A 23,829-nucleotide genomic window follows, 5' to 3' on the forward strand; every position below is an offset into this window, starting at 1 on the left:
ATTTTGTAGATAATCGTGGGAAACAACAACACAGCACAGTACAAAAACGCTGCAGCTACAAGGTGACTGCACTTTTCTCACTTCCTTTCCGATCGTGGCTCAAGAGTTGGGAGTTCGCCTTGTAATTGGAAGGTTGCTGGTTCGAGCCCCGGCTTGGACAGTCTCGGTCGTTGTGTCCTTGGGCGAGACACTTCACCCGTTGCCTACTGGTGGTGGTCAGAGGGCCCGGTGGCGCCAGTGTCCGGCAGCCTCGCCTCTGTCAGTGCGCCCCAGGGTGGCTACAATGTAGCTGCCATCCCCAGTGTGTGGATGGGTGGATGACTGGATGTGAAAAGCGCTTTGGGGTCCTTAGGGACTGGTAAAGCGCTATACAAATACAGGCCATTTCCCAGGTCTCACTGCTATATCATTTGGAAAGTGCCGGTAGAGTAATTGAAAGCGGTAGTATAAAGTCAGTGCGTGTGTTAGCTTTAGATTTCTTGTGAAACTATAAAGGAAGTTGCACAACTTTAACTCGGAGTCCATTGAACTGTTTGGCTTTGGCACGTTTGGTAAATCTCTGTCTCGGGCGTCTGTACTCCTGCCAAACCTCCAACGCTTGACAGAACCTGAAACAAACAAACTGGTTGCCATAATGAGTCCTGTTAAATTTTAAACAGTGATAAAAGAAAGTGACGTATTGTTTTTCCACCAACGGCTGACAAAGGAGGGAATGCTTCAGTTTTCAGAAGATGTTTAATCATAAGATGAGAGGGTATCAATAAAAGAAACGTATTTGCTGTAATGTACCGCTGGCTTTTTTCTTCTTCTTTTTTTAAATGTTCTACACTTGTGCGCTGAACCCTGTTCAACACAATAAAATAAGCTTTTGCTATCAAGGTGATGTTTAACTCAAAAACCGGTGTGAGTCACACCAAAGACGGGACGTGACTGTGAGGCAGGACGTGTAACTGGTCCAATGACAACACGGGCTCCATGCCTGCTGGTTTACAAAGTAAATCATTAATTCTTTGTATTTAGATCAGAGCTGTGGTGGCTGTATGCTCGGGACAGTTGTTGTACAAACTGACCTACTTCCACTGTTGTGTTTATTAAGTAAATCTGTGCAGCTGTGTCACCGTTAAAACAACAATCACAGAAACAGTTCAGTTCAATTCAGTTTTCTTTGTAAAGCCCATCATCACATATAGAGCTTCAAAAAGCTTCACGGGCATAAAAACATAAGAAACAAGGTCACCTAAATATTAAGCAGACATTTAAATAACAAACCAACCTCGCGGAAATAGAAACACACAGGAACATACAAATAATACATTAGTAAACACTGATGAAGAAGATCTGCTATGGTTTCTATCTACCTGATTGCTAAATGTCGTTGAGCTCAGTAGGTGCGGCTGTATGGTCGTTTTATTGTTGAGTGGAAGCAAATATCAGCTTAAAAATGCGTCCTTTTAACAGCTTCTTGAAATTCTCAGTAAGGTTTGCTTTGCTGATTTTTTTTAAGGGAGGCTCTCTGTGGAGCATTCAGTATCTAACATGTTAGCATAACCCTGCAGCAGAATTCTAGAGAAGCTGCACAGTAATGAGGATTTTTGGGGGAAGTCCAGCAAAAAAAGGGCACTGCAGTAATCCAGTCTACTGGGAACGAATGCATAATGCATACATGAATGACTTGATGCGTGTTTAATCATCCAGGTAAGGAAATGCCAGGAAGTTCATTCTGTTCATCCGAAACATTTTTGAAGAAGTCACCTGGATTAGTGACGCAATGTTTAATGAACAGACTCAACTTCCTGGAAATGCACGATGGAAGTTTTCAGAGTCACGACGGTTCGGGACGTGTCGTGTCTTGGCATTTCCAGAGATGGAGCAGGACTTTCTTTCTGATAAATTCTTACTCTGTCAGCTAGTGTCCCCACCTTATGGACGAACAGATCTCGTTTGATTTTAAGGTCCAATAAAATAATTTCAATTTTGTCTTAAGTTTTAAAAGGTTTGCAGCCACGTCATCCGGCTCTATAGAAACACATAGCTGTGTAGCATCTGTGTAACTATGGAAACAAATGTCATGCTGTCTGATAAGGTTGCCAAGTGGCAGCATGCATAAGGAGAAAATTGAGGGACCCAGACGGCTTCCCAGTGGAACCCCACAAGAAAAACAATGAGTGGGTGATACCTGATCTCCACAGGTGATGAGGAATTTCCTGTGTATACGTAGGTGAAGTTAAATGAGGACAGCAACCTTATTACAGAGATAAGTTAGTCTGAGGTCATTTCGTATATTGGTGAGGTCCGTCTGTGTGCTGTGATTTGCTCCATGGCCAGTACAGAACCTAATTTAACCTTTAAGCACTGATTTGCATTAATACAGTTTTTGTTCTTATACTTTACTTAAAAGGTTTTATGTTTATCTGTAATATTAAGATTCATTCTTTTCTAACTGACTGCCACATCCTTTTTAAACATTTGCCCTTTTGCAGTGTCAAGGTCAGAAAGGTTCATGTAAACTTCTGCTCGCTGGACTGTATTGTGGAAACAAGTGCATCGACTTCTACAGAACTTAAACAACGTTCAGCTGTTTGTCATGGCCCTATCAGCTAACCTAATGTGGTGTTTACCTTAAAAGCAAGTCATAGCACATGTCAGTGCTTGCAACACAGCTCTTGTGTGTTAAATAGTAGATACACTTGTTTCCAGGGAATGAAGGAGTGTAAATTCACAGTGTGCCAACACGTTTACTTCTGCAGATTGTTTTGTGATAGGTTGATCATATTGCTAGAAAGCTGTGAAATTGGAATGTGCTAACGATCCCCTTTAAGATGTGATTTATATATACAGAGAAATGTGTTGTATAATCACTGCCTTGCAGACACATTTCTCTGTACCCAGTGCATTTTCAAATAGCTTTAACCTCCCTGTTTGTTTGCCATGCAAAATTCTCACAGGCAGCTGCTCTCCTCCTACATGGTTTTAGCAAATCTTGGTTAGAGAGGTTTGGATTCTTATTTGAATTTTTCCGTGTAACTTTCCACCCACATCCTCCGCTAAAGACCTCGTGAAATTATCCTTGGAAAAGACAGGCGATTAATGTCTCCCATCATTTTAAGAGCTACATTTATTTTTGATATATGCTATAAACGTTCTGTTGTTTGTAATCAGCGACACTGTTTACAGTACTAATCACCCCCTCCCGCCCCTTTTTTGGTTAAATTTACAAAAAAGCAAAAAGAAAGAAAAAAGGCAGGACGTCTGTGGCTGACTAGCTCCACCTAGTGGCCAAACAAGGTAATCATTTACTGTTGCCATTGATAAAAAAGTTTCCACTTTTAAAGACATTGTGATCCTTTTACACCTGATATCTCACACAGTTCTGGCCCTTAATGGGCAAAATGGTTTAAAGGTTGTTGGCCTGGGACTGAAGCTAGAAACTAAAATAAAACTTATGAGCATCGCAGTGGTGAAACAGAAATGTAAACCTGTAATGGAGACTCTCAGAGGTCTTTATTTCCAGATAGTAATATCATGAGTGCACCAACTGAAGTTTGATCCATCTGAAAGTCTCAAGAACTTCAACATCAAGAGTAAACAAATGAATTAGTTTCATTTCGATATGAATCAAAACTGTCTAAACATTCATCAAAACACATTTGACATGTTAGAAAGAAAACAGGTGTGATATTTATTGCTTAAGAGATTTATTCGATCACTTGTCATAAAAAACACAAACATTATTGAAATCTGCCAAAACCTTTTAAAACTTAAAATTCATTACATGACTTATCTGACAACTCAGTAATTAATTTTCTGTTTAAGAATGCAAGTAAATAACTGATGTTTGGCATCTTAATCCAATAATAATAATAATAAGTGTTGTAAAGACTCACCTTTCAGCACACTCACCTCACCAGATGCACCTTGTTTCTTTTCCTCACCGTTGATTGGGTGTGGGGCTTGCCCTTGATTGCACTCACCTGTCACCTGTTATATAAGGACCGCACTCACCTACAGCTCTCTTTTTCTTCACTCCCACATGGGGCGGCAGCTGAGATGAGTTTCTGTTTGAGGCTCCAGAGTTCATGCATTATTTTAACTTACTGACTTACTTAAATCACACTTTGTTTCCTTTCAGAGTTAGCAGTTCATGCGTGTCTTTCCTTTAATGCTGATTATTCAATAAAACGAGAAACCTGCAAGTGATTGATGACTGTTCATTCTCATCCTGACCAGATGAGCCCATGATGGTAACTTTCTCCAGCCTCCTCTGAGCCTTCCTTCATAATAATAATAATAATAATAATAATAATAATAATAATAATAACTATAACTTGGTGAACACCCGCTGTGAACACTCAAAACTGATTAAAGTTTGCAGTAAGGGTCCTGGCTTGTTTTTTCAGATGTACATGAAGAACTCATCAGAGTGGCTGACATGGAGGTAGTTGAGGACTAACGGTACCTGGGGGTACACACTGGCTGTAAACTGGACACAGACGCTGTCTTCAAAAAAGGGCAGAGCCAGCTTTTCCTACTGAGGCGGCTCAGGTCTTTCAATATTTGTAGGAAAATGCTGACCATGCTCTATCACTCTGTGGTAGAGAGTGCTGTGTTCTTTGCAGCTGTGTGCTGGGGCAGTGGGGTGAAGACAGCTGATGCTGAACAAGCTGGCTGGTTCTGTCCCGGGTGTCCGACTGGAGAACCTGGTGGAGGTGTCTGAGAGGAGAATATTAAAATAGCTTCTCAGCATCATAGACCATCCCTCTCATCCCAGGAGCCATCGGAGCACAAAGACTCATCGCCTCTAAATGCAGAACTGACCGCCACAGGAAATCCTTCCTACCAGTGGCTATGAGACTGTACAACTCTTCATCACTCTGTAGGTGACTTTATTATATTAATCCTATAGGATTAATATGAATGCATTTTATTCCCACAGATTGTGCAATATTATTACTCATCTGTATGTTGAATGTTTTTTTCATTCCCCCATTACATGCTGCTACTCTTTTATTCATTGCACTTTTAATTCTTATTCTTATTTTTATTTTCATGTCTATTTTAGCGTAATTTATGACAGTATGTTTGCACTGAAGCACCGCAGCAATTTCCTAATGTTGTAAACCTGCTCAACATTTGGCAATAAAACCCTTTCTGATTCTGATTCTAACATGTCACTTGTCATAATTACTCGCGCTGATAATTATGCTATTTTATTTTTTCTGCACTAACTTTTCCTCTTGCTGCATTGAGCATGTTTATGACAAAAGAATTTCCCTCGGGATAAATAAAGTTCTTCTCATCTTAAATAAGAGCAAATTAAAATTACTTTTGCAGTCATTTTTCTGCCGTTAATGTCACAATAAAAACTTCTGATAAACATTTGATTTTCTTTCCATGCAAAACGATCTTCAGTTTTGATACTGACAATGAGGGTTTTTTTTAAAATTATTATTATTACTATTTTTTTTTTTAAATAAAATGGGCCTTTTATTAAAAACCTTTAACACAACTGGGTTAACACAAAATTTGTGTAAAAGCCAAGTTGCAGTCGCTAGATGGCAGTAGTGCTCAAAATCCCCAATACTGCAGACCTTCATTTATTTCAGCTCGTTTCACTTTAGGTGAGCGTCCCAGGCATGTCCAGTTCATGCCCCGGCGTCAAAGCTTACACCGGTATTTAAAAAGAATCTGTCAAAAATGAATTATAACGACAGCTTTTAAGAAATAATCGTACTGTGGTACTTTTGTGTCGTTGCTGAAGTAAAGGAACTCACCCAAAACATCTTGTCCAATCATAGCGCTGCTATTGTGCATGGGAAGTAGTCTGCGCCTTGGAGACTTTCTGGCCAGCTGAGAGGTGGTCTTTGTATGACAGAGCTGAACAGGGGCTCTGACTCTGCAGATCTGAGGGAACAGGGGCTGCCACAGCTGCTGGGAACAGAAGTTAAGCTTGAGCGTTGAGAGGAAACAACAGACTGCAGGAGAACCAAAAAGTAGGCGCTCGAAAGCTGCACCGGGAGATTCCCGTGTTTCTTTCGCTGATGCTGGGAATTTGATCAACTCTTATAAATTTTCAAAACTTTTTGGTGAGAGCCAGATGTCTCTGCCTCTATCTCGAGACTCACTCTGAGTTTCCCAATGGCGAAAACAAAATATCGTGAAACAATGACAGAGAAGACTCCTGGATCACTGATGTGGCTTCCGCTCGTCCTCTCAGTGGCGCTGGCCGCAGGGCAAGACGCAAACACGGGGGCCGTAAAGGAGGACATCCCGGAGGGCGCATCCACCCTGGCGTTCGTCTTTGATGTGACCGGCTCCATGTACGACGACTTGGTCCAAGTGATAGAGGGCGCATCCAAGATTTTGGAGACATCCCTGAGCAGACCGAAGAGACCTTTGTATAACTTTGCCCTGGTGCCCTTTCACGACCCAGGTAATGTAATAAGAGACGAAGAGATGGTTTGATTAGGTCAATTCTGCTTCTTTTTTCTTGTTTTTCTTCTCTTTAAATGTGATGATTTGGTGCTTACTCTTCGCAGTCTAAACAAAAGCAGACAGAGGTGTGACAAATGTGATAGTTTGCTCACAGGCCGCCGTCTGACTGCCTTAACCTCCTCACACCTCCACGGGAGGCACTTCTGGGGCATTTCATCTCGCACAGATGTTCAGCCTGGCGGTCACTGTATCATTAGCATTCCGCCAGGGTTACTGTGTGGCTTTAGGTTTGCAGTGCAGCTTGATGATTATCATCACTCGTGGGTGCTCTCTCATTCTGAAAATTAATGCCTAGGCTGTATTTTATTGGGCAGTCAAACAGTATCCCTGGCTAGTATTAGTCTTCAGAGGTGCATGGGGAGGGGGGGGGGGGTCATACAAGATAAAACATTTCCAAATATTCAACACACACATCTGACAAGAACGGAGTCCTTGTGAAGAGTAATGTAAGACTGAGGACATCAGTCTTATTGGTCTTATTGAACAACAGCAGATTAAAGTCATCATTTAGGGTTTGAATATTTGGGTGGTAATGTTGACTCACCTTTGTCTCTTTAATTGGAGATTATGTATCGGAATTTCAGGAGCGGGACCACGCCTCCAAACACGCTCTTTCCGATTGTCATCTATATAGGTTCCCTCAGTTCTGCAAGCTGTTCATTCTCGTTTACCTGCCCCACCCTCCCTCCTTGTTCTCAATTCTTTAACTTCTTCACTTCTATTTAGTGCATGAGGATCTGCTAGACTGTCACCAGTCCCCAAACCGCAGCTCAATTCATGTCCAAGCATCACCTTTACCTACTAGAACGCTGTCAAAACTAAAATGAGGACGTGGGCCCAGCGAGTGGAAGCCCCTTTCGTGATTATTTCATTCAAAACAAGGAGGCTCAATGGTTACTTTTCACCAGCATTTAAGTGTACCACAATTCAATTCAACTTTATTTATACAGCGTCAAATCACAGCAACAGTCGCCTCAAGGCGCTTTATATTGTAAGGTAGACCCTACACACAGAGAAAAACCCAACAATCACATGACCCCCTGTGAGCAAGCATTTTGGCGACAGCGGGAAGGAAAAACTCCCTTTTAACAGGAAGAAACCTCCGGCAGAACCAGGCTCAGGGAGGGGCGGGGCCATCTGCTGCGACTGGTTGGGGTGAGAGAAGGAAGACAGGATGAAGACATGCTGTTGCATGCATTTAATGTTTAGTTTCCATACGTAGCATTCTGCAAAATGTGCTTCGTGAATATTACTTCACAAAGTGCATGAAACACAATGCTTTCGTATTTTAACGTTGTATGTAGAGTACCTACATTTTTTCTAAATGCACTCGGAGCAACAAACATTCCAGGATCTGAAGGATGGAAAGAAAAGATGAATAGACGGAGGTGATCTGTGAGGTGAAGACACAGATTCCTATTCCAGATGTTTTTTTTCTCTTTTCAGTTTCCTTTTTTTTTTTTTTTTTTTTTTTTTTTTTTATAAATGACATCAGAAACAGCAGTATGCGACATTACGTGATGGCAGAGCTTCAGTTCATCCTTTGTCATTTTTTTTTTTTTTTTTTTTTTAATAAATAGGACAGGGGGAATGAATGAGAGAAAGAGGGGGAGAGAAAGAAAGAAAACCAAAGGGGAGAAGAGACGGTGAGAAGGGGGGGGAAGAGAGAGAGAAAAAAAAAAAGAACTCCTGGGTCACCTGTATGGAGAAAAAAAAAAAACAAACAAACAAAAAAAACAAACAGAGGAGACAGCAAACAACAAAGAGCAACATAATAATAGAGAAAACAAAGCACCATCACAATAAACTAGCTAGTCATAGATATCAGTATTTACTAAATAATAAACGATATTGTGCAGCACGCAAGATAGACAGCGCACAGTGTGCTTTGATGCAGCAGCCAAGAAAGCTTTAGTCCGCGTCTGTGAATACCCATGTGTGCATACCTGTGTCTCTTTTCAGTTTCAGCATGTCACAAATTCTCATGAAGCACATTTCTTCAATCATTGTTTCAGTCTGCTCTGTGCCTAGAATAATAATTATATTCAAGGAGGAAAAAATGCACAGTATACACAAATCTTACAAATGATGAATTCATTAGTGCGTGCCTCTGTGGGGAAAGTAAATCTTAGGTGATTAGCGATGCTCTTGGACAGAGAGACAGTAGTGAAAGAATGCTGCGGTTTTAACCTGTTTGTGTAACTGAAGGGTTTAATTTAGAGGAAATGTTGACTTCATTGAGAAGTGATTATAAGATTATCCTTTGGTAGTGAAACACAACAGCTCGATTGAGCGCTCCAGCGTCGACTCCTCTCTGTGTTTGTGACGTTTGTCTGCTTCTTAAAGTGTTTACGAGGATGTCAGGATGTGTGCTCCGACACCCCCGGCGGAATAGAGGAATGATTACTGCAGCGCACTGCAAGCAGGGGTAGCAGAGCATTTTGCCAAATGTTCTGACCCCGTCTCTCTCCCACTTTTTGTCCTTTTCCAACAAAATCCCGGCTCCTCGGAGAGAGTCGGTTTTGTTTTATTAAGGGTTTGCTTCATTGTGCCGCGGATCCATTTTCTCTGCTTTGCATCCAACGTGGTGCGATAACGCAGTCCCTCCTGTTTGACTTGGCTGCTTTTAAATCAGAGCTTCCCTTTTTATTTACACTGCAATCCGACACTGTAAACAAGAGAGTGTGTTTGCAATCTTTGTGTCTGTGCGTGCTTGCCTGAACGTGTGTGAAGCTAAAGAGTCAGGAGGATGCCTGGATATTGGGGTCAGGCCTGTGTGGGAAGATCAGTCAGGAAGCCTCCCCCCTTTCCTCCATCCTGCAGGCAGAGAAAGAAAGAAAGGCACAGGATCCTTCACAAGTCATTTTACCACAGTGCAAGGGCTGTGTGTTTACCGCTGAAGTCTGCCTGTGTTCTTAACAATACAATATGTCATTACTCTTGAAATGGGCATTCGCTTAATGAGAGAAGTGGCTGTACAGAAGAGTCCTGGACAGCTACAAACACGAACATCTCGCTTCTCTGGCTGCAGTCTGACGATCAATCTGTCAATAAGGACTTCAGGCTCATGCAGAGAAGCCAAAGGTGCGTTGCAAACAGACTCGCTGCACTTCTGGAACATTTATTTGAGAGTTTACAGACAATTAAACTCATTTCACGATGCTTCCGTTCTTCCCGAGCTACGAAACGTGGCCTCTAGCCCAAGACTAATGCCAGTTTGTGCATTGTTTCAATTAAAGAAACAAACACTGCATGACAATGACAGGAAATAAAATGGTAGACACTTATCTGTCTGCATGGCCCTGTTGGCATCCTTACATACACACACGTCCATGTAGCTACTACCTCGCTGTGAGAGGATGTGTTTGTGAGTGTCTGACGCTTGCTCGTGTTAATGTTTAACCGTCCAAGGTTAAGACGGATCCAAACCCAGCACCTGGTTCCTAACGTGCCCAGGAAAGTCAGAGAGCCTTTAAACCTTGACACTATGTTGTAGTGCACACTCCAGCTTAATGGAGGGTGTCTAAGGCGTTTGGGGGTAGCACCGTCTTCCACTTTAGAGGACTTAAATAAACTTGCAAAAATGTACACAACAGCATAATCGGGTTTAATATTTGTTTGCAAACCCTTTGCGGTCAGTGACGTCTATGATCTGCGGTAATGCTCTACCAGTCCTATCTTGCATTGTTGCTGGTTTTGATGGTGTCGACACACTTCCAGTAGGACTGAGGATATAGTGAAAATGACTACACTTTCATTGAGTGTGGATGAAACACCGTTATCCTTAAAACTGATAGTTAACACCTAAACCTAACACTTTTTCTATTTTAAAGATAGATGAGCTAGAGTAGGGTTGCCATTGTGACTTAGGGTTCTTTGATCTACTCTGAAAATATATGATAAAGACTTAAAAAGATCTACGTTAGGCAGAGAGTATCATTAATCACCGTAATGTCTTTTGTCTCCCTACAATGAATGTGTTTGTGGAAGCTAAAGTCCAAACAGAGAAAGGATGAAAGATGGACAGATTTTACTGACTCATGCCTGCGTGACATCAGCGTGAAGGTTTTGAAAATGGAACAAACCACCGACGTGTTTCTTGGAGTTTTGCTTGTTTTATTCTGCACGTTCTTTGTGTTTCAGCTGCGAGATCTCGGGGTTGGGTCCAGTAAGTTGTTGGCCTTCCTTGCTAAAAATTTCCATCCAAGTTATCTAAGTTAGAAGGAGATCGACCAAAGGAGTGCGGAGTGATGGGAGGAGATGATGGAATAGCTTCTGCCTTCTCTGCAAGATCAAAGGCCGTTATCACAGAGCCCTCCATGCTGGCGTTCGCGTCCTTTTCTACCCCTCGTCCCTTTGTTTCCTTCCTTCCAGAGTAGCTTTTTTTTGTCTGAACTGCCCCGCCCGTGTGAGATTACGCGCAGCCGGCGTTTAGCTGGACAGAGTCAGTAATGATGCTATTAGGCAGGAATGCCAAAAGAGAGAGGTGGAGGTTCGGGAGAAAATAGAGGAGGAGAGAAAAGTGTGGCAGACTGAAACTGTGTCTGTGAGTTTTATGTTTTAATGGATGCGGAGTATTAAAATAGGTATTAACTTTTAGGGCTGCACCTCATGACGTGGCCCAAGGTGCTCGTAGTTCAGTGGGTTCAACTCACGACACACGAGTGGAAGGTTTCCAGTTGTCACTGAGCGACTTCTTTCATCTTGGACGCTCATCCCCGAAGACTGCTACAGAAAACCGCGTCACACTTTATCCTTTATGTTTAAACCTTCGACAGCTTTACAGATCCTAAGGTTCAAGGATCTTCTTGCCTTTTAAAAAACAGTCACATCTAGATGACCTTAGGATCCACTGGCCCACATAACCCCATGCGTAGTAAGTGGCCCATTCGTGAAGTATTTGTCAAACATTTTTCTCTCTCTGCTGTGTGAACTTGTTTTCTAATCTCCACTGGAGGCTCATCAACCCGAGGTTCAATGTCCTTGTGACCTTCTAGACTCTTTGACATCACTGTCTGGGCTCCTGCCAGTATCCCTTTGACCTTTTGTAGCTCTGCTCTTGTTTGTGTTTTTTGGATAAGTGTCTGGCTGTCAAGACATGAACCTGAAACAGAAAGCAGTGGTGAAACAATTTCATATAAAAGATTTTCCACACACGTCATCATCTGGGAAGGAGCGGTGCTGGACAGTGAAAAATGTGTGAGCTTGCACTTCTGTATAATTACATTGTTAAGTAAGTTGATGGGTTAGCTTGTGACTATCATGACCAGACGTAAAATATTGTGTAAAAGTCTTGAGCCATCCCTTTTCTTTTTCTTTTTCCAGTAAAATCAGAAATAGGCGTTTTACTGAAATGCTCAAACATACATAGAATTACAGCATATAAGGCAAAAACAGAGTTTGCACAAGTCTAGAAAGCTTGAAAGTCAATATTTGGTATGATCACGTTTATTCTTAGAGACAGTCTGAACACTCTTAGGAAAGCTTTCTTGTCATTTCTTCAAGTAGTCTTTAGGAAACGTGCTCCAGGCTTCTTGAAGGACAAAGCTTTGGCTGTTGGCTGCCTTTTGTTCTGCTCTGTGTCCTGATGAGCCCACTGTTTCAGTAATGTTTCGATCTGGGCTCTGGGAAGGACGGATCAGGGGCCGATCGTGTTCCACTGCTTTTCTATCCAGGTATGTTTTTGATGCTGGTTTTGGGATCATTGTCATGCTGAAATATGAAGGTGCTGTCACTCAAATGCTATCCAGATGGTATTGGATTAAAAGTCTCACTGCAACCCTTTGACTAAATCCCCAACAGCATGAATGAAGCAGTGCCAAACATGACGGAGCCTCCACCGTGCCTCCATGGCTGAAGACTCTCACTGCTGTGCCTCTTTCGATGTTTCTTTAGTATTGATTTTCAGTCCAGTTCTTGTTCTTGCCTTGTTCTTGGCACATCTCCGCCTTTTTTCCCTTCATTAAGAGCGGCTTCTTAAAAGCTAACCTCCTTACTGAAACCATTTCTGATGATGCCTTGGTGGACTGTACATGGAGGAGCTCGAGGCCCAGATGCATCTCTCAGGACCCAGCAACACACCCAAACGCGTCAAGTTTTCAGCTAACAGCTTTTGAGAATCACTATGTTGATGTAAAATACTGTGATCGTTAATATTTTTGTAGATTCAACGAAAGAAATGGGAAACAAATTTGTGTCTTTTGTGCGAGGCTGCTGGTTCATTCCCTGAGTTAAGTGTCTTGTGTATGTTTGAATAATTCATAGGTCAGTGGTAACAAACACAAAAAATATTCCTCTGAGAACAGCCAGGTGCAAGGAATGAAAATGATGTAATTTTACATGGTCTGTCACTTCACTTCAATTTTATTTTATTTATACAGCGCCAAATCACACAACAGTCACCTCAAGGCGCTTTATATTGTAAGGTAGACTCTACAATAGTAGATACAGAGAAAACCCAACAATCATCCCCTATGAACAAGCACTTTGGCGACAGTGGGAAGGAAAAACTCCCTTTTAACAGGAAGAAACCTCCGACAGAACCAGGCTCAGGGAGGGGCGGGGCCATCTGATGTGATTGGTTGGGATGAGAGAAGGAAGACAGGATGAAGACATGCTGTGGAAGAGAGACGGAGATTAATAACAAGTTATCTATACTTGTGTCCAAGTTGTTGCGGTGCCTAAACGTTTCCTGATTGTGAAATATCTAAGAGGGAAGACTTGATTTGTTCACCTGTGGCAGTGGGCCCAAAGACACCTGAATTTAAAAATTAAAATGTGTGGCCAGTACTTTTGTCCATATAGTGTAGCTGACACTTTACCAGCTAAAAAGATTAGCAACTGGCTAGCTGTTAATGTCTTTTTCTGTCTTTGTAGTGCACATAATGGTGGTACACAGAGTGCTTATCAAAGCTGAGGCTGAGATTAGGGAAAGTGACCCCCCCCCCCTGCTATTAAAAACTGCAGTGCTGAAATGAACTCCATAGTTGACTGATGATTCTCTGTGAGCTCACCTTTTCTGCTATTTCTCTCCTGCGAGTTAGAAATACGTTTTAAGTTTTAAGGATTCAGAGCTATGTAATCACGTATTAAGCTAAATTATACCACTCGTGTCCCAAACATGTACTCCTGTGCATGTTTGAGAGAACTGTTCAACTGCAGACAATATGGTAGCCTTGATCATTTTGGAAGACACGCATTGCTCTTGTAATATCTCACTTGGTCCACACTGAAATGTTACAGATGTTGCACCTAAAATGTACTAACACTCAGTAGTACCGTGTACAATTTACACACTAAAGAATAATAAATCACCGCCTTGGAAGTCACAGCCAACATGAGATCATGCCATTGCAAACCATGGGAATGTTCAACTTTGGCGTCAGGTCTACATGAGAGTAAATCTAACGTGTTCCAAATGAGTCCTCCAGACTCTAAGTGTATGATGCAAAACAATGAAATCAGATGAATTTGTTAGCTAAAACAATCCTTAGAAAAATAATTTCCTCAATAATGTAGTCTAGACATCAACTGATTATGCTGTTTTAAAGACAGCCTCAATGAAAGGGCAACAGTAAAAGTGCAGAGGCTGGGCTTATTATTATGAGTAATAAAGCAGTAAAAATGCAGAATGGCAAATACTCAACATACAACATCATACATGTGTGCCTGCAGCTGGTATAGCTGGCACCAAGCAGCTGGAAACTACCCATTTGGACTGTGTAGTGGGGCGTTTGAAAGTGTGGTTTGGACCAAAAAACTAATGTAGTCAGAACACGGCAGCTAAAATGAAAGAAGCCTTTAAAAGCCCCCAACCAAGAAAAGACAGCCAGCGGCAGCTGTTATCAAAATCACCTGATATCCTCAAGGACTCGGCTCTCCTAAATGAAGTTAGATGACTTGCTGCTCAGACCCAGAACACATGGTAAGAGTTAGGGACAGGTCAGATAAATATGTCTGACCCAGAACAGGAAAACAGTAACCTTAGACGTGTAGCAAAACCCTCAGTTTGTGGAACAAAATGGTCAAATTCCTCTGAGATTTTCTTATAAACCACGTTTTGTGCAGCGTTTCATATCAAATTTAATGTTGCATCCCTCTGATGCAGACAGTATACATACAATTAGGGTATAGTGAGGTCTATTTATTATAATACAGATAATCAGGTTATCAGAATAAGTAAATGTAAAGCAAATAAACTCTCCAGACCTTCTGAAGGTCTTTGAGTTTTTTCACTAATTTTCATTTCAGTCCTTGGGCTTGGCCACTTTGTGTGTTTGTTAAGTTACTTAACGCTGAACTCTGAATCACCCAAGCATGAAAACGATGCCTAACTCATGAAACGAATCTGTCGTCACCAGACAACTTAGCAAAGAACCGATTTTAAATTGTGTCTTCAGGCACTTTGTTACTAGCAGCCTGGTGCACAATCACATCATTTGTTCCAATTTCTTAGTTGAATCTTTCACACACAAAACATCACAGAACAGTCTCGACAGGCGTGAAATCATCTGCACCAGGAAGTTGAACAAAACCACCTACAATGGATGAATAGTATCGAAAATCATGTCCTTAGGAAATAGGAAAGAAATCCAGCAAAGACCTGGCACAGGACACAAGAGATAAATCTGGCCGCTCAGTTGATCCATCTACTGTTCACTGAGGCCTCATCAGAAATGGTCTCATTGGATTTGGCTGTCAAGAAGCCTCCCCAGAGCCCAGACCTGAACGTTACACGGCAGTGGATGGAACAACATCCAAAGATGATGTCCTTCGAGAATCCTGGAGAACTATTCCTGAAAACAGCCCAAAGAAACAACGAGACAGCTTGCCTAAGAGATGTGGTTCGCAAATAACAATGGTTGCACCAAATGCTGACTTTCAAATTCTGCTTTTGCCTTATTTGCTGTATCGTGTGTTTCCATGAATCACTGCACCTACTGCATTTCCCATTTTCTCAGCAAGAGATGAAGAAATGAGGGCTGGCTCAAGACTTTTGCACAGTACTGTGCAAAACACTTCCAGTCTCCAAATGTTCTGTATCTACAGGATGTGTAATTAGGAACAGTAACTCACCACAGCCACTTTATAAAGTGATAATATGTCAGTATTATGTTTATAGCTTGTTAACTTACCTCAGAGTGGCCAAAAATATGGTCTTCCTGTTTTATTTAAATGTTGTCTACCTTGCCAGATTTAAATCTCCTTAAATTGAGTCTTTACATGCTTGTAAAAGGTTGCTGATGGCATAATAGTGGGACCATGAAGCTGTACCTGAGCAAGTTTAGTCAGCGTCAGTATATGAGCATGGACAGAAACATGAGAGCTGAGTTTGTGGTTTATTTTGCATCAGTGAAGCCTGATCACTGTATAATTGTTCTATGGTGTGTACGGTGGTGCTAAAGCGTTTCATAATAAGCTCCACGGCTGACGTCTCATTCACTACAAGAAGAAAAGCCAGAAGATTTTAACTGTGTGGATTTTTGCTACGTATGTATCTCACCATCAGCATTTAGGCAGTCTGTGCTGGGGGGAAGTCATATATCACAAAGACCACCTTAGCCATAACTAGCTGTGTTTGTAGACCTCTCCCTTTATAAAGTATGCATCTATGTTGTGTTATTACCTCACAATTAAGGATTTAGGGTGAAGCCTGAGCTTAATCTGATGGTTTGGTACACGGTATCCTACGTCAAGCTGATGAGAAGCACATGTCGAGCTCACGGCCAGTTTTACATTTTCAGCAACACAGCTGGACAAACCTTTGTGCCATGGCACACCGTTTGGAAATCACCGCTGCAAACATCTGAGTGTGCATCTGTGTGTGGTCGACAGCGCTGATCTGCTGCATCTGAGGTTTCTCTGTCTGCTTCAGCTCAATTAGAATTTCCCCCGTTAAACAAAAGAGCCATAGTGAACCGAAAACGCCGCCGGTCTCTTATGAGCAGGCGTAATTACAGTCTGTCATAAAATACTTATTCATGAGCTTTGCAGTTCTGTGGTTTTAATATTGAAGTTGTTGCCATTTATTCTTAAGCCTTCTACTTTTTGGGGGTTTTTTTTAAGAAAATGAATGCAATTACTGCAATTAAGAAGCTGCATTTAGCAAAGAGAGAGTAAATTTTAAAAATCAGGCCAACCAGCTGTGAGTGCTTTGACTTTTCTATAATGGAGACCAAGAAACATCACAAGCAGCAATGTGTTTGTGGCCTGTGCCAGTTTTCACCCTTTCTTAAAAGGCATTTGCAGCCTTAACTGTCACAGTGAGACACGTGAAGAAAGCCGTTCAGTTAAGGCTGGAAAACATTACGAAACAAAAGGCAAAGGCGAAACTAAACAATAACCTAAACTGGGTGAACTAAGATTAAAACATGAACTGCCATGGATACATAGAAAAACCTGGAAATATGACATGAACACAGCAGACGACCAGACGAGGAACGAATGAAAACACAGAATGAATGCACACAGGAGGTGACCAAGGGAAGTGGAAACATATGGGGACACAGCTGATTCGAATGAGCGTAATGATGTCACAGGGAAAAGTAAAATTGAACACATTGAAGATAGAAACCAAGAAAACAACAGGAAGTATGGAGAGACGTAGACATGACAACACAGGCTTGACAATATGGAACCCACAGTGTTACACACCGGCCCGAAGCCGGGGTGCAACACAACAAAAAAATAAACCCGATACATAATAACACAAACAAAAAAACACACCACGGCAGAATGACGAGTTTGGTTAATTTATTCACTGAACAGGTAGCGAGCTTCAGGGTGGGCGATGCCAAAACAACAAACAAAACACACTAGAAAGAAAAACAGAGCTAACTTACCTCCCACGATTCCAAAACAAAATACAATTCTCTAACCTGTCTCCCTACCCGAAACAGGAAAAAAGAGGGGAATAAAAGAAAACGGCTTCCCACCCCTACAGCTACCAAGCCCAGGTACAACCCTTTTTCAACATTAATATTGCAGTCACACGCCACGACGGTCCCCAGCCACACAGCTCACGGGGAACCAGGAAAAGTCTGCTCACCGGCCCAGTCCAACCCCTTTTGTAGCTGGCCTCTTTCCTTCCTCCACCAATGGGCGGCCTCCACCTGGAAACAAGCATCGCTGAATACAAATACAAACAATAACAACCCCGTACCACAAATAATGACCCTGGGTCATAACAACAGACATAAAACACATGACAGACTAGACAAGAAACAAGACACAAAACCGAAGAGACAGATGCTAAACTAAAACTCAGCTACGCCCTAAATAAGAAAAACTTATAGGAACTTATATGCCTGTGAAGGTTCTCAGTCATCCAGGTCATTGTAGTCAAAGGAGCTTGCAAAGAAAAGCATCTGGACTTCTTTAAGTTGCTTGAAGACGTTTCACCTCTCATCCGAGAAGCTTCTTCAGTCCAATGTAGAGGTCTGGGCAGGAATTCGCATGATAAGGTGGGGCCAGGTTTCACAATGAGCTCACCCGAAACCCTGGCTGATTGGGACCCACACCCAGTTTCACACCTTGGCTCATGTGATTAGAGGATCATCAGGGGGGTCCTTTATCCCTCTGTGGGGGAAAACTCCCACTGGGTTTAAATCTGGGACTCTCCACCATTTGACCTTAGAACTGAAGAAGCTTCTCGGATGAGAGGTGAAACGTCTTCAAGTAACTTAAAGAAGTCCAGACGCTTTTCTTTGCAAGCTCCTTTGAATAGGAATTTATAATTAAACCTCACATAAGAAACTCAAAAATACAGAATAAGCTCAAAGTGCTGGGTCACAGACAAAGTCCCCGACACTAAACAGAGGCAGACTTGCTGCTCTGGCTCATCAAGTCTGCACCTTTGTCTTCTTTATCCTTCTCACGAACGCTGCTTCTTTCTAATGTGCTGTCGTGGTGGTTTTGTAAAATCCTGTTATGACCATAAAAAAGCATCCACGGGAGTCATAACCACAAGTTTTTTTAATATCTTCAGTTTTTCATAGGTGAAGCTGATAGAAGGAACATTCATCAGAGCCTGATCCAGAGACTTTTATGTCCGTTACTATTGATCTGATGAAGTCACAGACACTTTGTAAGTGAAAACATACAGAGCACCAACCATTTGATCATAAATCAGACCAGAACTCTGTCAGTATGAAGTCATGTGTAAAGAAAGGCTTTAGAGGACTGTATGCAGTGTAAAGTAATAAACACAGTCCATTTTTCATTTATCTAAAAATCTATCCTTCAATTATAGACCAATGTGACCTCCTCTTGCAACCTAAGCCATGTGTTTTTCTTCTGTCCAAGTTTGCATTAATCTTGGAGGGATTTCCTTTACGTACTTTCAGAGGTTTTTGGAATTCAGATCCAAGAAGATCCTCTAATTGGCATATTTGGAGTTCCAATGATCCCTCTTAATATATCTCCCAAGCAAACTGATGTCTTGGTTTTCTGTTCCCTTCTTCTTAGACTGTATTTTACTTCTTTAGAAATCTCTTACGCCTCCATCTGCACCACTATGGGTTAATACTGTCTGGACATTTTTGAGAGTGGAGAAGATCTCACTCACAGTGGACACCCTTTGTGGGATATCTGAAATCTTCCCTTCTCAGTATTTAGAGCAATGCATTTTACCCACCCTGTGACTAAATGGAAAAGATTTGTGATTTCCTCTTATTTAATGTAGACATAGGATTTAAGCACCCCCTTTCCCTGTTTTATTTTTATTTAATTTTTTTCTAATTTACTTAGTTTTTCCTTAACTTTCTGTTCTTGTGTAGGTATGATGTTTTTCATATTTTACTTTGTTTTTTGTTTAAAAAGAAAAGTTTAAATGTTTGAAAAGATCTAATGTCATATAAGATGATACAATGTATATAAGTTTGTATAATCTCTCTTTAAAAAAAAGATGTGATCACATTACTGATGATGAATTAATCGAGTGCATTTGAATAGCAGCTAATGAACGACTGCTACTTACCTTTTTAATTCTTGTGGAGTACTTTTCCTCAAGCCTGTTCTTTCTGCAGAGTTACTCACATGTATACGATTTGTCTTGAAGTGTGAATGTTTTAAAGCCAAACCAGATTCTGAAAACAAAAGAATAAAATTGCAGTCAATCTAAAACACCCCTAAATTGCAGATTTGTGCTTCCACAAAGCATTTAGTCAGATAGTCAGAGGATAGCGAGACGGCAACATTATTTACTGAGTTTAAAAAGTCTGTTATGGTAACATCTGGTTTCAAAAAGCGCTGTGGCATACGTGGCTCGAAATGTCTTTTATATTGCACAGTGAAAAACAAAATTAAATTCCGAAATAGTTTAGAAAGGTAAATGCGCTCCAGATGGAGCTTGCTGTTGTTTATGCTTTGCAGACCGTTGTTGAACACAGCTGACAAACTGTAGGGGTCAAAGGTCAGCGTTGAAGACAGGGTCAGGGCGGGCTCTGAGAACATCAGCTTTAAGGAAAGATCCGGATGCTTGCAACTCATCTGAGTACTTCTTAAAAAATACCACACATTCCCATAAATGACAGTGATAAATTTGCATAGACGCTCATGCACATGGGACACGTTTATAATAATAATGTACACTTTTATTGATCCCCGTGGGGAAATTCTTCTCTGCATTTGACCTATTCACTCAGTGAAGCAGTGGGCAGCCACCAGTGCAGCGCCCGGGGAGCAGCGTGTAGGGATGGTACCTTGCTCAAGGGTACCTCAGGGTAGCCGTTCAGGGGATTCGAACCCCTGACCTTCCGATCATGGGGCAACCGCTCTACCTACTGAGCTATCCCAGTTTAATTACTGTGAGCCGTACCCTCGGGTCTCATCCTCCTCTGTGCTGTGTCTCCAGCACATGTTATCCTGTCAGATGGATAACTGACTCTGGATCAGGCTTCTCGTGGGTCTGTGCATCTGGGAGGGATTACACAGTGAGCATCAGTTTTTATTTATTTGTGCGTAGCATCGTCTGATCATTCAGTTCCATTAATAGATATCTGTGGTTTCGGGGCCCATTGTCCCCAGTCACATTCAATTACAAAGACTAACGATCACCAGGAGAGGCAGGGCCACAACTGCCTGGTGCTTCTTCTCTCTTAGTTTACGTCACAGGTTTGATGTTTGGTGCTTTGAAATCCTGCGTGCTGACAGCTCTGTTGCTTCAGGGTAACGTTCAGTCATTAGATGTAAATTGGGGATGGTATGCAGAATAACAAGATATAGATTAAGAGATTAGAAAGGAAACAGAAAGACAGAAAGAAGAACTCTGGGCCAACAATGAGCAGTCTTCTGCTCAGTATCTTCACTTAATGCATCGTCTTTGGATGTAGAGTGTGTGAAATGGTCTGCAGAAAAACACTGGATTGTGCCAGGTTAATGTTTGCCCTCTGCAAACGTCGCAGATGCATGATGGAAATAAAATTGAGCACAGTGAGGCGTCAGAAGGAGACTTCTAGGGAATCACTCAAAGATAGCGGGAGCTGCTTAGAATTGAACTTGACCCTAAAAAACCTGACCAGCCAAATTTACCAGAAGAGGTTTTTCCTTTTTATTGATAGAGTCGTGTCTCTTTTAATTCAGACGCCATATTTTATTTAGTTCTTTTCTATTCTTTTCTTCTTCTACCAAGTAGAAGTGTTAGCGCTTGTGCTTGAAGTGTGGTTATTGCTCTGCAGCAGTGAGGGAAAGAGTCGCGTGACTGTCAACACCAGAAGTAATGAAATGTTATTTGGAATAAATGGACATTATTATCCTGTCAGACTAACTAACCACTTCCTCTCCACAATACTTTCCCCCCATTTAAAACAGACACACATGAAGTTAGTAAAATGTAGGAATTAATCTTTCTCAAGATTACAATTTCCTGTTTGGTAAAGTCTTTCGGGCTGATATCACGCCTGGTGTCGCAGTAATGCTCGCCAATTTAAACAACAAAGAAGGAAAACAATTTGGCGCTTCTGTTTTTTTCTTCTTTTTTGGATGTTAGTCTTCTTTTTTATTTGTTTTGTCCTGTTTGCATGTGTGCACTAGTGATGCCTATTAGAAGTGATCGGTGCACGTTGGGGTTGTTGCAGAAAACATTGCTGGAACATTATATGCACCGTGTTCAATGTAAATGATTTGTTACCTCGAGAATCTGCAAACCTGTTTGCTGTTATGTGTATAGTTTATAGTATGATTTCTGGACACTTTCCTCACCGACACACTGTAATTGCCTCGTGCTGTGCATTTCCCCGTGGGGCTGATTAGGTGAATTAAACTCCAAACCTGACAATGAAGATGACAGCCACTCTTATTCTGGCAGACTTTGCTTTGAGTCAGCAGAATGGCAGATATTTGTGTTTATTTACAGCCTCTGCTGCTGTTAAGTGCTATAACAGCTACATGTTGTGTAACCTGTTGGATTTTTGTTGGATCAGAAAGCCACAGAGAGTCTCCTACATGACCATTATTTAAGAAAATAACATATACAGTACTGTGCGAAAGTCTGTAGCCAACCCTCATTTCTCTTTATCCTGCTAGAAAAATGGGAAATAGTTGGGATTCACGTGGAAATAAAGTATACAAGGCAAAAATAATTTAGCCTAACAGGTTTTAAAGTCAGGTGGTGTGACCACCTTTATTCTTCAACACAGTCTGAACTCTCTTAGTCAGCTAAGTAGTCTTCATGCTTGTTGAAGGACATCCAAAACTCTTCTTTGTATGTTGTACTCTTCTCTGTCAAGATGATCCCACACTGCCTCAGGATTGTTGACCTCCAGGCTCTGGGAAGGTCATGACTGATAGGGTTCCACTGCATGTTTTTCTATTCATGTGTGCTTTCACTGCACTGGAAGTGTGTTTGGGATCATTGTTATGCTGAAAAACAAAGCTGTTACCAGTCAGATGCTTTCCAGATGGCATCACAACTTGACTGTACTTTTCTGCATTTATAATTCAGCCGGTTTTGACAAAATCCCCGACATCAGCCAATGCTTTTGGGGATGCTCACTGACAGCAACTGAACCAAACATTTCTAATTTGGATTCATTACTCCATAAGATCTCTTGCCACTGATTTTCAGTCCACTTCTTGTATAATTTGGCAAACCTCACTTTCTTTTCCCCCCATTTTCCTTCCTTAAGAATGGCTTCTTGACAGCTACCCTTCCATTCAGGCCAATCCTGATGCTGCTTGAGGAAACAGTAGATGGATCCAGACGCATCTCTCAGGCTGTGCGTCAGGTCTTTGCTGGATTACTTGCTGATAAAGATATGACAGTTTTTTTAGATAATAGCTTTTTGGGAATCACTGTGTTGGTACTATTTTATGCCTGCAATTAAGTCGTTTAGCAAACAAAAACATTTCTGTGAAAATAATTGAAAAAGCAGCCAATGTCCAAAGAAAAACCTGGAAAACTGATGCTCACGACAACTTTAAAAATAAAGAGAAATCTGGCTCCTTGGAAAGAAAATATAAATAAATGAAGGACGGCTCAAGACTTCTGTACAGTACTTTGCATGTACTGCACACTGTGGCTCGCTAATTCATTTTGAAACAATAGGCTCAGTGCTAATGAGTTGTTAATATAAATCTTGAAATCTCAAAAGTTCTGTTCACCGAATAAACATAACCTTCGATGGCATTCCTGAACAGAAGATACACTTTATGTTGTGTCTTTTATTGTTAGGAAACTGCATTTCTAAGGGCTTGGTTGTTAAGCTTTTATTAGCAGTACGATCGTGAGCTAACATCCACTTCTTTGACCTCAGGAGTGGAAAAGAAATGAAAACCAATGTGGACTATAAAAGTGCATAAAGCTGCATAAAGTCTCCTCACTGTGGCAAACAGAGAACTTTAAACCTTTGAACCAAACAATTATATGACATCATGGTCATAACTCATTAGCAATTAGCTCTAAATTGTACAGTTCTGACAATTTTCAGTCATAACGCAGCTTTCCTCAGAATTTCCCATGCGCTGGCTTTGAAATTCCTTGTTGCTGCTGGTGTACAGCGAGATAAGCTCACTGCACAGTAAATGCTTCTGTGATTCCTTGCAAATTACTTCAAGCCTGAATGTCAGAGGAGGTAAAAGTGAGTTTGCCTTTGGACAGTTGCCCATCCCATTAAGACTTCTGTAAGTGTTCGAGCTTGCATGTGGTTTGCAGATGGATGCTTTTTAGAGCAGGCAATACAGGTCAGTGCTCCAGAATGCTCATATGAAGGCTGGAGTGTCTCGTTTTAGTTATTTATCTCTAGTTCCCTTTTGTCAACAGTGAGCAGAACTACCACATTAACGCCACCAAAAAACACCTTTTTGTTTAGTTTTTGGCGGCCATTTTTTCTCTTTTGTTGC

At 41.4% G+C, this 23,829-nt stretch overlaps 1 protein-coding gene across 1 annotated transcript in view; it reads left to right on the forward strand.

Moving 5' to 3' along the window:
- The first annotated feature begins 5,875 nt into the window (after positions 1–5,875).
- The window catches only part of hmcn1 (hemicentin 1), a 90,697-nt gene continuing 72,743 nt past the window's right edge, over positions 5,876–23,829 (forward strand). The window contains exon 1 of the mRNA XM_086268500.1: positions 5,876–6,430. Coding sequence (XP_086124626.1) covers positions 6,136–6,430 — 295 coding nt within the window. The 5' untranslated portion in view covers positions 5,876–6,135. The remainder of the gene's footprint in view (positions 6,431–23,829) is intronic.

The sequence above is a fragment of the Aulonocara sp. 'chitande type north' Nkhata Bay genome, linkage group LG17 (assembly GCF_057382095.1).
Source record: "Aulonocara sp. 'chitande type north' Nkhata Bay isolate Kocher_YH1m ecotype deep benthic linkage group LG17, A_spYH_male_GT1.1, whole genome shotgun sequence".
Taxonomy (NCBI): domain Eukaryota; kingdom Metazoa; phylum Chordata; class Actinopteri; order Cichliformes; family Cichlidae; genus Aulonocara; species Aulonocara sp. 'chitande type north' Nkhata Bay.